The sequence below is a fragment of the Gallus gallus genome, chromosome 2 (assembly GCF_016699485.2).
Source record: "Gallus gallus isolate bGalGal1 chromosome 2, bGalGal1.mat.broiler.GRCg7b, whole genome shotgun sequence".
Taxonomy (NCBI): Eukaryota; Metazoa; Chordata; class Aves; order Galliformes; family Phasianidae; genus Gallus; species Gallus gallus.
Genome location: NC_052533.1, coordinates 108,089,013 through 108,103,555, shown reverse-complemented (window position 1 = coordinate 108,103,555; position 14,543 = coordinate 108,089,013). Strand labels below are relative to the sequence as shown.

Genomic DNA, 14,543 nt, shown 5'->3' with positions numbered 1-14,543 from the left:
ATAAGAAAAAGTTTCAGTGCACGTGACTTATTCGGGAAGCCAAAAAAAGAGAACTCAGCTGAATCAGTAAACTGACCTCTTATCGTTCAAGCACTATTTTTCTAGACTGAAACTCCGAGGAGCGCCGCGCACCCGCTTTGCAGCAGCGCAGCGCGTTCCGCCGGGCTGCTCTGCTCCTCTGTGCACAGCTGTCTCCAGCGGGAGGAGCTGAAACCTGAAGCAAAGCCTCCGAGCAGGGATTGGGTCCGTCCTGCGAGCAGCCCTCCCAGAAAAACAGCCTGTTTGGAAAAGTGCTTGAGAACATCCAGAAGTGATTGGAGGAGCAGAAAACCCTTCCCCCCTGCACCTGACTTGCGGGTATTTACGGCACTTTTCAAGGCGCCTCTGCAGTGCCACTACACAGCGGAGTGCATGGAGCAGACAATGCGATAGGGACCGATGCGCTCGCAGTGATAGTGTGCGCGTGTGCTGCACCGCTGCGCCGACCCAAAAGGAGAATCTGCAAGAAGGAGAAAGCCTGCCTTCAAAATGCCACGCTCCTTCCTGGTCAAGAAACATTTCAATTCATCCAAGAAGCCAAACTACAGCGAACTGGACACTCATACAGGTAAAAGAACGAAGTCTCCGGCCGCCGCTTTGCTTCCGAGATTGCGTTTGTGGCTTGGCGGTAGGGAGGAGGGGGGGGATTGCTCCCCGGGCTCTGGGAGGGGGTCACTTCCCCGCTAGCTCTGTTTTTTTGCCGTGCTTACAGTGAGGCAGTTCGGACAAATATGTCAGCGCTGCTCGGAATGAATCATGAAGTTTGTTCATCCACTTGAACTCAGTTATTCAAAGAGGATCTGGAGTTTTCCTGTTCTACATCTGCTGGAAATGGAGTTGAAACTTTTGCACAAATGCTGCAGGAGGTTTCACTGCTGCATTACATCAAGTTGCTTAGATTTAGAAGCAGCATGCTGCCTTGAGGAGACTCTCAAGCTGTAATGTATCTGTTCCAGGGCACTGTCTTTAGCTATCAGTATGTTTGTATCCAATTGTATTTCCTTAATCCGCCTTACAGGCAGATGAACATTCTGAGCGTTTGGCACTTTTTAATGCCCCCAATGTTAATTTTGCTGCCTTTTAAGATACTTTTCACTTCTCTTACCTTAAAATTTTCTTCTTTCTCCAGTGATTATATCCCCATACCTGTATGAAAGCTACCCGGTCCCTATCATACCGCAGCCAGAGATCCTGAGCTCTGTAGCTTACAACCCCATTACTGTGTGGACTACAACCGGGCTGCTACCATCTCCTCTACCCAATGACCTCTCTCCGCTTTCTGGATACCCCTCATCTTTGGGAAGGGTCAGCCCACCTCCACCATCCGACACCTCCTCCAAAGATCACAGCGGTTCAGAAAGTCCCATTAGCGATGAAGAAGAGAGAATCCAGTCCAAGCTTTCAGACCCTCATGCCATCGAAGCTGAAAAGTTTCAGTGCGGTTTATGCAACAAGACCTATTCCACTTTCTCTGGGTTGGCCAAACACAAGCAGCTGCACTGTGATGCCCAGTCTAGGAAATCGTTCAGCTGCAAGTACTGTGACAAGGAGTATGTCAGCCTGGGAGCACTTAAGATGCACATCAGGACCCACACGCTACCTTGCGTCTGCAAGATCTGCGGCAAGGCTTTCTCCAGACCCTGGCTACTTCAAGGGCACATCAGAACCCACACTGGTAAGAGCTGCAGCCTATTGCTGCTATCGCTTTCTGGTATTTTTTTCCATAGGTAGAACAAACAGCTCTGTTTCTTGACTAAATGCATACATGAAATTTCAAATGTATCTTTAAATGGCCACTTTTTCCTGTTTTGAGGAGTGGGTGGGAGGGGAGCATAGCTGTGGGGCAGATTCTGTTCTGATCACCTCTTTCCACTAGCTGAAGGCGTTGCTTTAAGGATTTTACGTTAACTTTCAGGCTTGGAAAATGATAATGTTCAGAAGGCTTCAGCTGACTCTTAAATAGCAAAGCAGAAAGGCAATGCATGAGAGGCTTATCTCTGACCCCTTAAGCAATTGGCAAGTTTTGCATGCACTCTCTCAAGTCCTCAAGAGTTAGAAACACTTCATCACCAAAGCATTTTTTGAGTGTTGAGGCAAAAGCATGATTTTCAGTATAACGCTGGGTAGAATTTAACATCTGTACAGCTGTTTGCCACTTCTAAGCCAAAGCCCTCGTCCCAAGTCATTCACACGGAGCTAAGCAGGAAGACACTCTGTGAAAATATGTGAAAATATTGGGAGGAGCCCAGCTTAGGAATACTGTCTGCACCTGTACATGTAGAAGGTGTCAGCACCTTGTCTTCAGAGACTGCACTTATTAGCAGATGCTGCAAAGCCTGAGTTCTGCAAGTGCAATCCACAGTGCTGAAAGCTGTTGTATCTGTGGCCTGATTAACTTTGTGATGTGCATGTTTTTTACTACAACAAATCATTTCTGTCTCTTTGCTTGTTTCTCAGGTTAACACTGAGTTTTATTTGTCTGAAGCTTGTACTTCTTTTTTAACACTTTACTGTATTTTGCTTGATGTTTCCTTTTTAGGAGAGAAACCGTTTTCCTGTCCTCACTGCAACAGGGCTTTCGCAGACAGATCCAATCTGAGGGCTCATCTGCAGACCCACTCGGATGTGAAGAAATACCAGTGCAAAAATTGCTCCAAAACTTTCTCCAGAATGTCTCTTCTGCACAAACATGAGGAATCTGGCTGCTGCGTAGCACACTGAGTCATGCAGTCAATGTTTACCTGGACTCAATGCATTTCTCCACTCCTGTTCCAAATGATAAGTGGAAATCCAAAGGCATTTTCTCTTCCACTTTTCAGCCAAAAAAAACCAACAGCCAAACAAACAAAAAAAGAAACCAACAACTTACAAAACCAAGCAAACAAACAAAGTAGTGGAAGAACTTAGAATGTCAGTAGAAAACAGCCTTAAGTAGTTCTGTTTAGTCACACATTCACGTTCTTAAGTGTGAACTCTGAGATATGGGGAAAGATGCCATGCATGACATTTCAAGTAGATCTAAACGAAGAAGCGTTATCAGCTTTCTTTATAGATGAAGCCAAACCTATGTAGTCTTTTCTTGCTTAGAAAAGGCTGCAAAGTTACTAATACATTCCTGCCAAGCCATTTCAACCAAAGAAACAGTATTTTAATGGAACTTTTGATAAAAATACTACCCGAGTGAATTTTACTAGACACCATTTATCTCAGGTGCCTTAAAAAGTATTCCAAGTTTACCTTAGTAAATGTTTAATATTATTCATTGCTGTGTTTTTTTTTCTAAAAAGTTTTATTTTATTAAAGCCAAGGCCTTCAATAATGATCTAAAATGCTTTAAAGAGGGATAATTAAGAGAGGAAAACGTGTAAGAGAATGTACGAAAAACTTACAGCCACGAATTAACCGCATGTGCCTCTATTGAAAAAAGAAAGAAGACTGTAGCTTCAAACATTCCTGGTGCATGCCTGACCATCTTCTAACATGGAATCGTTCCTCTAAACTTTGCTATTTTTTAAAAACGGGAATAAGTGCAAGAGAGGGGACTCATGGGAGTTTGACAATTATTTTTTTTGTTAAATGCACAAAGGAAATGCAATATTTTCAGCATTACCCCTCCAAGTGCCTTTTTTATTGATGATTTTGTAAAGTATGTGGACATAATGTAAATATTTTTATTTTTATATGACTGAATGTGTTATGAATGAAAGTGAATTGTTGCCTATAGCAGCATCTATAGATAACTTGAAGAAAGCGTGAAGTGAAATTTATGGTTTTTTTCTAGCCACTTTTTTTTACAATAAACATTTTTAAATAAGACTTCTGTTGTTTCTTCTAATTTAATAAAGGGACCGTGTTTGATTTATCAAGGGTATGGAATATTGAATAATGTAAGTGTCTCTACAGGTCAAAGTGAAGATGAAACTGGATTTCAGTTGTGGATTCTTAGTTCACTACATTAGAAAGAGAAATACCCATTTTTATTTTTAAACCAAAAGTCAGCAATATTTGCACGAAGCTGTTGTAACGTAGTGCTCAAGTCACAGTACGATATACTTCATACAGTCATTTCAGAAAGACTAAAGATATTTTAGTGAACTATCTTATATGGCAGGACAACCAAGTGAATGTATTATGACTGTGTATGAGCTAGTAGATCATAGGAAATAATTATTGAGTAGTAAAAATCAGAAATACTGTTCTTCAGATGATTTGACGAGGACTCCAGGCTAGATGTGGCTCTGGGCAGCCTGGTCTGGTGGTTGGCAACCCTGCCCACGGCTGGGGAGTTGAAATTAGGTGATCATTGTGGTCCTTTTCAACCCAGGCCGTTCTATGATTCTATGACTCCAGGATCCGAACTATTTAAAAACATTACGACTTCAACAAGCCAATAGCAGCATTTTCATCTTCTACCAAAGCACAAAGTTTGAAAGCAAATAAACACTATACATACAACTTCTAGAACACTATGGTATGTTATGGAGGAGCAGAAAATAGCAAAATCAGAATTCCAACATTTTAATGAGAAAGTTACAGTAGGACATACACAAGGGGCAGATTTCTTGAGAAAGATCACATACAATGACTGTCCTGCAGAGACCTACATTGTGCCCCAGTAGGACCGTACTGGAAGGTCTTGGGCAGTAGGTGCATGACAGAAGCTTTGTAACTTTTCTCCGTGGGAAACACTGTACTGAAAAGTCAGCTCAGAAGAAGCTTTTCATATCCTCCAAGCACATTCTGGCAAAATCTCTGTGTTATAAGAACAATTCACTAGGACTTGACAGATTTTATTTTCAGGAAATGGCTCGAGAGTTCAAGAAAGATAGGATTAGTGGGAATTTGCGAGGTAACTTTTCAAAATGAACATATGAAGGCATCAAATACCTTTGAAAAGTTTCATGTGGTTACTGTATTGATTTGCACTTCCATGTTAGTCACTTTGAAGTTCCGAGGCTCCAGCAGCAATTTGTGCAGCTTTCTCTTCCGAGAGTGAAGTTTAGCAGTGTATAAGTAAAGCTCTGGCAGTCAACAGCTATTTGTACTGTCAAAGTTCTAGGTTTGCTTTCCTGCAGCTATTTACCTCATGTAATAAAGGCTTTACCATTGTTTTAATCCACACTTTAAATTCTCTACGCTCATAGTAAATGAAATAGCATAAGAGATTGACTTCTTGAATGAATGGAAATGCTACTGTTGTCCTTAAGGGAAATCAGATGAAAACTTCATCAAAATACAGTATGCTAAACCAAACACAAGTGGAACTGGTCTGATTTGAAGATGACAATTAAGATATGCCACTTTGCATGCCTGTAACACCTGTACTCATAAAACACAAAGATGGGAAAGGCTAGAAGCTCTTCTGGCTCATCTCTCTAATTGAAACAGTGCTCTATCACAGATTTCCAGCTCTCTGTCCAGTTGCAGCATAAACTTCCCAGGCAGCTGAATTTCTCTGCTTTTCCTGTGAGACTGCTTTGTATGTGCTGTTGTTAACATTCTTCCCAAATGTTTTCCATTAGTAGTTTTACCTCATTACTCCAGAAGAGCCCTTCTTTACATACACAAGCTATTTATCAATGTAAATTGAATTCTGTTCTGAGCTGCTGGATGGTAACTCCTTTGATTTTCTTGAAATGTGACTGAAAAACTCCCTCCATAGTGAATCTACCCCCTGAATCTCTTTGACTATAGCTACATTTCTTGCAAGATATCACTGATCTTATTACCCAAACCTTTCTTAGGAAAACATGCTCCCTGCACCCATAATATCTTCACCGCTCCTTTCTGAACTCTCTTTAAACTTTGATTTTTTACTCCACCATTGAACTTAATACTTTCAGAGGCTAAGCTATCAAAAGACAAGTCTCTACTCAAAGGGACCTGCATGAGAGCAACCTATATGCAGTGTGATTCCAGTCTCCTTTTAGCTATTAGCTAATTAGTTATTTAAAATCAGTAGAACCTGGGAAGGTACTTTTGCCTGGAAGTTACTCTAAATACTCTAAATGTATACCAGCTTGGTTGTACAATGATCTATCATAGGGTATTAGGGCTAGACTATTTTTTGTTTGTTTGTTTTTTTAGCATGTTATGGCAATTTATTTTTGCTTTCTGAGTATATTTTGTATGTGTGGAGGAGAGACGAATCTCTACGGCATCTATGCAGTTACATGTCAAATGTGTGATCTTCTCAAAGCTGAGGGCAATCACCGATTCACTCTGGTTTCCTCTTTTCTCCTTCCTGGCTATCTTTGGGTGTGCTTTTCACCTCAGAGGCTGCAGGATGAGATAATATGTGCACCAGAGGAAGACAGAACTAAGTATATTTCTGTGCTCAAAGCGCTACAGTTATCCTACCAACTAATACGAAGTTTGGAAAAGCATATTATGCACTCACAAGAAGGTTAAAATAAGTGTCTCTCAGAGTAAGGCATCATGAAATCTGTCTTCTCTGTTTACTCTCTTATTTGGATTATTATAGTTGCAGTTATCTTTAGAGAAGCTCAGAGCCTATTTCTCTAAGCTCCATAAAATCATATAAGAAAGAACTCTAAAGATCACATAATTTCAATTAAAGAAAGGAAGGACAGTAGGAAACCTGGTAGTTTAATTCTGTCTTGTCCTCTAAGTGATTTTCCTTGCCGCAAAACCAAGTCAATATTTCATCTTATGATATCTGTGTTTGTTCCAATGTTCAATCACCCTTATGGTAAAAAAGACATTTTTATAATGTTTAAATGGAATTCCCTGTATTTCACATGGTGTCTGTTACCTCTTTTCCTGTCACCGGGCAGCACTAAGAGTCTGGCTCAGTCTTCCTTGCTCCCACTTATCAGGTATGTACATACAAATTGCTTGCTTTATCCTTTCTTCTCAAAAACATTAATCTTTTTCTAGTTTCTACAAAGTCATTATGAACTTTGAAGGGTGTGGAGGATGAGACTATGCCTTTTAGAGAGAGGGAAGGGTGCCCTGTGCTGCTACGTAGTGCAGCATAACCATACCTCAGGTAAGTACATGATGTGGGTTTATGCCAGGAATGCTTACTTGTTGCAGAGGCATATCATTTTTGAGGTGTCATGTGAAAGTATCTTAAAGTCTTAGCAAAGTTTTTGCCGAGTCTTTGAGGCCATGGTGCAGCCAGATCATATCCTTACACTGTTGTCCCATCTGAGGGAAACATAATCAAACCAGGCTAAAGATTTATAAAAGAAGTGTGTGGTGGAGGAGTTCTACTTGTTTGGTTTTTTAGCTACCTTGTTCCTCTTCTCTTCAAAACTTCAGGAATGCCATCCAATCCAATTTTTTTTTCACATTTTTTCTAATTTTTTTCTATTCTGTTTTGCTCAGTATTTTGGATTCTAAATCTTAAAGTACTCCTTAATGTCCTTCCTGCTCTTATTTTCTCCATGTCTCTATAAGACAAAAGTTGCAATTTTGCCCTCCGGTTGTTTTCTGTTATATCTGCCTCTTCTCTCCATGTTGCCTGAGAATTGAATATATCTTGTCTCTTTTCTTTGCTCTTTTCTGCTTTATGTGCACCACCAGAAGTTTGTCCAGGGTATGTACTTGGTAGACTGAAGGTGGATGAAGATCACAGTTGGGCAGTCCTTGCCAGACGGCCTTTTTATATGTCACTTATGCAAGCATATTTTACAATACTTTTCTTCAAAGAAGACACTGAAAACAGGGACAATCAGAGCAATCTCTTGGCCTCCATCATCTTTTAGTAGTCTCTACCCCGTAAGCTTGGAAGAGCAGGAGTGGTACACACAGAATTCCACGTTCTCTTCTTATAGGTGGAAATGCAGCTGACCAGCCTGCACATTCAAACATACAAACCTTTTCACTGCAATGCTAATGTAGGAAATCTACAGAACAACCCACAGAAAGATCTCTCATTTTGTTGCTAGTGGAGCCATCCCTCAATTAAGGAAGTAGTTTTAAATGCAAACTAAAAGGTGCTTTCTAGGAGTATAAATCTTGTTGAAGTAAAAGCTGTTTGTTCATCCACTGAGCATATGAAAGATTGAGATCACTACACTTCAAGCCTGGATCAGAATATTTTCCTGGAAATCTGTATTACTTACACTATAAAACACAGTGTTTTGTCTAGACAAAGAAGACTACATAAAGTCATTCTGTACCTTGCTAAGCCTCTATATTCTCTGTTTCTTGTGTTTTTGTCTTTTCTGTTATTGTTTTCTCTGCCTTACAATGGAAATATCTCTTTCACAGATATGGCTGTCAGTGGGTCAGAGTCCATTGACTCCGGGTTTTTTAATACTTGATAGATGCTGACATTGCCACTTCCTCTAATTAGACCTAGATCTGCACCTGAAAAATAAATATGTGTCACGTGCTGGGCCTACAGATCCATCAAATGGCAACAGCTCCTTACCACCACCTTTTCAGAGCTTCAAAGGCACGAGCAGGGAACACAGGAGCTTGGCTCTAACAAGTCCTTTTCAGAGAATAGCCTGCACCTCACTGAGTCCTGTGGGTTCCCAGCACCTGCTGAACATCAGAGTGTGAAGTCACAGACATCTGTTAAGTTGCTAATAAGAAGCAGTTAAAGTATAAAGTTGCACTGCAATTAGCTCAGATTTTGCACATGTCCCTAAACCAAAGTAAATTCCTTTGAATGTAACCTGCCCTCTCATGTGGGCTAGCAGATTATCCACAGCTGACAATGAATAAAGGGTTAGAAGAATGAAGACTGACAGTTATTAAGTCTCTATAGCAAAAATGGAACAAATAACCAAAAGTATAAAGTAATGGTGTTATTCACAAGAAAGGCTAATAAAAGTCCTCTCCATGCCTATAGAAGCTACATCATACTGAGCATTAAATCATAATTATTTTACATTTTTAAATGTTGCAGAAAAAATATTTTGGAAGAGAACTCACCACGATTTATAGTGAAGCATTCACTATTCATCCGTAATACATGAAACCAGGCCAGGTTGTTATGTCCCGGGGAGATTAAAAAAGAATCCTGTGACTCGTGACAGACATTTTGGTGGTGTTTGTGAAACATCTTGGCACATCAGCCCAGTCCTTAACTAGTTCTGACTGGACAAGGCCCACACTCCCAACCAGTCAGGATTTTCTGACAGCCATGTTTTACTGAGCAAAAATCACATTTTTTTCAGAAAATGGCTTTCGGTTTCTAGGTAGTTTCAAGGAATTGCTCCACTCCTGTTCTCTGCATGCCTTTTTCTTAGTATTAGTGGAACACTGGGACAATAGCAGTTTAGTGATCACAGCGGAGAACTATGACTGAGGGCTGGTACTGAATATTTGAACCCATGTACCCCAAGATGTATGTCATATTGATGGGATGAAAGGGATTCTGGGAACAAAAGGAAGAAAAGCTATTAAAAAGTCTGCCTTCCCCATGAAAACAGGCTGAGGAAGCTGGGCTTGTTCAGCCTGGAGAAAAGAAGGCTGTGGGGTGGCCTCATTGTAGCCTTCCGGTACCCAAAGGGAGCTTACAAACAGGAGGGGACCCAACTCTTTGAAAGGGTAGATAACAGCAGGACAAGGGGAAATGGTTTTAAGTTGCAGGAGGGAAGATTTAGGTTGGATATCAGAGGGAAGTTCTTTACTGTGAGAGTGGTAAGGTGCTGGAACAGGCTGCCCAAAGAGGTTATGGATGCGATGTCCCTGGAGGTGTTCAAGGCCAGGTTGGATGGGACCCTGGGCAGCCTGGTCTAGTATTAGATATGGAGGTTGGCAGCCCTGCCTGTGTCAGGGGAGTTGGATCTTCATGATCCTTGACGTCCCTTCCAACTCAAGCCGTTCTATGATTCTCTGATTCTGTGAGTCTGGAACAAGCATGGCATTTAATAGTTATTTACCAGCATTAAATATCAATTACAGTTTTTCTTCCAGGTCAGGCTTCTGTAACAGGAGAATCTCAGTTGTTCAGTGCTGTTAAGCTTTGAGAGGAGGTTTTGGCTCCAGCTAACACTGCAGATGATAAATCAGGTAAGTCAGACGCTGTTCTTACTGATACAAAGTAGAGCATGATGAAAGGACATAGTAGATTTTTTTTTAATCTTTATGCAAATATAAACAGAAAACAGGAATATCCAAGATGATGCAAAGTTATATATATGCTAAATCTATTTAATTAAATGCAAAAAATTAAAATTGAGAAAATATTTTAAGAAAAAAACAAACAGCTACAATTTTGTTTAATTCTTTTGTGAAACAAACATGTAACTAAAAATTGTGTTTCCGTTTCTTATCACCTTTTTAGACCAGAATATTACTATTTTCAGTCGGTGTGTTTTCCAGTTTTGGTGAATAAAAAAGTATTCTTTTTACCAACTTTACTCTGAATCCAGAAGGCAGTGCAGAGAGCTGAGCTATTCTGAAAATCACGAAAATATGCTCTTACTGATTTTTATGTCTATTCCTGTCATTTTGCTGGTAAGAATTCTATTCTTAGGCTATCGTGGGGCTGTCCTATATGGCATATTTTACATTTGCCACTGTCAGAAACAGTATTTCAAATCTGCTGGGACATCTGATAACTGAAATAGCAATTTTCAATAAGCTTTTGCTGTAATACGATCTCACATACAACATCACATACATCATTTGGTTCGGTTTACAGTGTCGGAGAGGAAGTGGAGTCAGGGCTCCGTAAGCCTGGGCATCTTGTTCTCTTGTTCCCCTGTTTGGGGCATTCTGAGTCCTTTCTTCAGGTAGATTTTTTTTTTTTTTCCTGCTGTGTAGTCATACAGGCTGGAGAGGAATCAGAATCATCTGTAATGAGCTCTTACATGTTTCTGCATTTCTGCAGTTTGTATGTCAGGTTGTTGTGCTAACCGTAACAAGGGTGTAATTCTGAGTTTCTGTGGTAGTCTTTGAGGTTGTTTTGTTTTAACATTTTTTCTCTGTTTTTCATTCTGTAATTGTACCTTATTTTCTTCCTATTTGGGAAGTTTGAGTGATTTTTAAATCTTAATTCCTCAGCAGTTTTCTGATGACTGCAAACACGTTAAATCTGAGCTCCTGTATATTTAAGAAGCTTTTTCTATGCATCTTTGGTAAATGTCTTTCCATCTTCTTTATATCTGCCTATTTTAATCAAAAAGTAAGACTTTCACAAATGTTTCATGAACGCAACTTGAAATTTTAAGTCTTTTATTTGCATTTTGATACATCATACACAAGAGATGAAGCAGTGCACATACAAAGTTTGTTGTTGCACGTTGATACTGTAAGTAGAAGCACAGGTTATTAGCTTCTTAGGTCATTAATGGAGAGGAAGAATCTGTTCTATAGCATTCTCTAAAACACCCCCAAAAAGATTGGCACAGGATCATAGAATCATTAAGGCTATAAAAAGCAAAAGACCTCATCTAGTCCAACAATCAGCACATCCCCCACTAATTCATGTCCCTCAGTGCCACATCTACACTTTTCCAGAACCATCTCCAAGGATGATGACTCTGCCACCCCCCTGGGCAGCCTGTGCCAGTGCCTCTCCACTCCTGAGAAGAAATTTTTCCTAACATCCAACCTGTACCTCCCCTGCTGAGCACACACCACATCCTGCAGTGCCCACATGGGCGATGAGACACCAAGTGATGCTGATGACTGCTGCAGGAGGTCCATGCTACTCTCCTCTCCACACACAGAAGTACACCAACTTGACAGCTTACATTTTTTTTAGAATTCGTATGTGGTTTTCCAACAGCATAAATATGCACAGCCCCTTCCTGCACTGCACACGTGGCACAGAGCTGGGACACTCGCTCATGTGTGATTTTGGTTCCCCTCTATAAACAGGAAATAGCTTTTAGGTCTTTTAGTCCAGATTAATTTTCTCTTACTTCTATCACTTTGTTCATTCTTACATCTGAAGTTTTACTGTGGTTCCCATAAAGGAAGTTGTTTTCTGAGAAAGATCATAGAATTTGGTACTATATAGTTTTTTAGGGGCCCACAACTAAAGTTTTTAGATATAGATTACATGCATAAATGCGCACTGCAGCCAAATATCCATATAATTCCTTATTTTGAAAGGAGGAAGTAATATTTTGAAGAGGTGCCATGTGAAGTCAAACGATGCATTTATATCGCTCCACTACATTGGTCCATATATTTCCTATGACCAAGTCAAACCACCCAGGAATGGGACTGCCTTCTCCCTTGAAGCAGTCACTCTTTCGAACACTAATGCTCACTGTGTTGAAAAAGATTGTTTCTTAGTCTTCCCCTGTACGTTAATGTCCTGGTAGTGGTGCATAAGGGGCTGCTTGAAGCCTTCACACTCTGACCTGGTGCAGCTGGGAAGAAAAGAGGCAAGTAGTCAGCCAGGAATCCAAGAGCCAGCCTTCCCTACAAGAGACTTTGATGATGAAACTGTACAGCAAACTCTTCTAGCATACACGCAGTTCATGTTGACAGAGTGCTCTGCAGCAGAGCGTCTCCTAATTGCACTTGAAGACCAATATTGCTGTAATGAGACTTTAGGCTTGTGAGTTACAGAGGTACTGTAAGAGAAAAAAAAAAAAGAGAGAGAGAGAGAGGAAAGAAAGCACACTACGCTCTTGGCATAGGTTTCTGACATAGACCTGATCTGAGTCTCAAGACAGTGCAGCTTACACATAATCTTACTCCCAGGATTGTGCCTAAAGTATGGCCCAGACATTAACGTTTAAGTGATAGGATTTGGAGGTGACAAGTGATGAGATGTAGGGATGGGAAAGTATATACTTTAATGGCAGAAGAAGAGTTGAAATCAGTCCTTCTCACTGTAAGACTACAGCAAATTTACTAGCATTAATCCATTTACTTCCATTTTATTTTCTTCTTGCCTGCTTTTAGCGAAAAAGAATCATGTCCGTGTCTCGTAACACCTCAGTAATAGTTCAGCAGGATTGCTATGAACTTTCTGGGTCGGACGAGGACTGATTAGCTGCAGATTTTGATGTATGAATCTCAGCTGAAAAACCAGGCTTGCAGAGTCTGCACTGCTGCAGTTTCTGTTGAAGAAAGTAAAATGATCATTGCTGTTGCTCTTTGAGGAGGAAACGAATAAATCGACTGAACTGGAAAATTGAGGTGAAATGCAGTTTTTAAAAATCAGGTCTTCCGATTTACTTTTTGCACATAGTTAGACATGCATGGAATAAACTGAGTTGGATATGTTGCTTTTTTTAAGTCATTTGAACCTCCCATATGCTTATGTAAAAATGAACCTTTTCAGGTGATCGTGGGCTTCTTCGCTGATGTGAATGGCAGCCTTCCTGTTTTAAATTCCAAGTTGTAAAAAGAGAGTTGCACTGTCAATCAGCCAGCAAATGGTGCTGCACTAGCCCTTCTACAAAAACAAACAATGGCTAATAAATGACTTTATGGTAGGATTGAATTTAAAACAAGAAAATCCTTATCAGTGCAATATGTTTTCTGGTCCACTAAAGCTCTTCTATTTTAATCTGTTCCAGTTCTCTTACATTTCCCATTTTTTAGATTACAGCAAGTCCTTCTAAACATATATGTGTATGCATGTATACATACAAATGTGGGTATGTATATAAAAACGTATATGTAGAAACATTTTCTGTACTTAGGCAAAGATAGAATTAGAGCAAAATTACACCCTAAATGATACAATTTCTTTGAGCAGTGCTACATGGGACATTCCAGTTCTCTTGTCTATTCCAAATTTTCAATTTTCACTAAAAAAAAAAAAATGAAGTGAATCTCTTATTCCTATACTTATCCAGAAACAATAGCATCAAGAAGCAAGCAAACAAATACATAAGGCAAAAAACAAACAAACAAACCAAAAGCAGGGTTTAGATGGTAAATGTGAAACCAACACACTTCTAGTCACTTTCAAACAGCCAGGCGACATACTGCCAAGACCAGTCTCAGAGACAGGCAGCTCAAGTGGTATACTGGCACAGCTTCACTCAGAGAGGTTTCTATGTGTACTTAAGGAGATGATAAATGTTAGCAGAGGAACCAGTTTTCTGGGTGACCAAATCATGGAAGTAAAGCATGAGAGAATACCGTAGTGAAGATCTTTAATATTTGTTGAGTGGCATTTTACTTTGGTGTTGCAGCAGGAGTAAAAACAAAAAAGATGACGGAACAAACTGTTTAGCAGGTGAAAATGGAGTGCTGGAGTTAAAGAGAGTCCAAAGGGCCCTTGAAAGCTAATAGATATGTCTGCAACCCAACTAAATGTTAGCTGCATTGCGACAAATACTTGAGCCTGTTGGATCCTACTGGATAACAATTGTAAACATTAAAATAATTCCACTGAGAATGGCATCTCTTAGGAAGATATCTGAGATTCTCAGTACTGTAAAAATCTTAATGTTTCCACTCTCCCTTTCTATTCAGTTCCTGCCTTTGAGTCACATAAAAGGCATGGTACAGTGACCCAGCCCATGGACTGGCTTCCAGAGCCAAGAAGGCAATATAGTACAGGCTGGCTAACAGACCTAAAGGGAATGCACTGCTTTAAT

The 14,543-nt window shown here is 40.1% G+C and overlaps 1 protein-coding gene across 2 annotated transcripts; it reads left to right on the top strand.

Annotated features, from left to right (window-relative positions):
- Window positions 1–388: 388 nt before the first annotated feature.
- On the top strand, window positions 389–3,855 carry SNAI2 (snail family transcriptional repressor 2). 2 transcript variants are annotated; one of them, XM_419196.8, is made up of 3 exons: window positions 389–607; window positions 1,169–1,714; window positions 2,579–3,855. In XM_419196.8, the coding sequence occupies exons 1-3, from the start codon at window positions 529–531 to the stop codon at window positions 2,758–2,760; spliced, it is 807 nt and encodes a 268-aa protein (XP_419196.3). In that variant the 5' UTR covers window positions 389–528; the 3' UTR covers window positions 2,761–3,855. The 2 variants fall into 2 exon arrangements, with proteins under 2 accessions (XP_419196.3, XP_046788347.1); XM_046932391.1 differs by having other exon boundaries at window positions 546–1,015.
- Window positions 3,856–14,543: the final 10,688 nt, after the last annotated feature.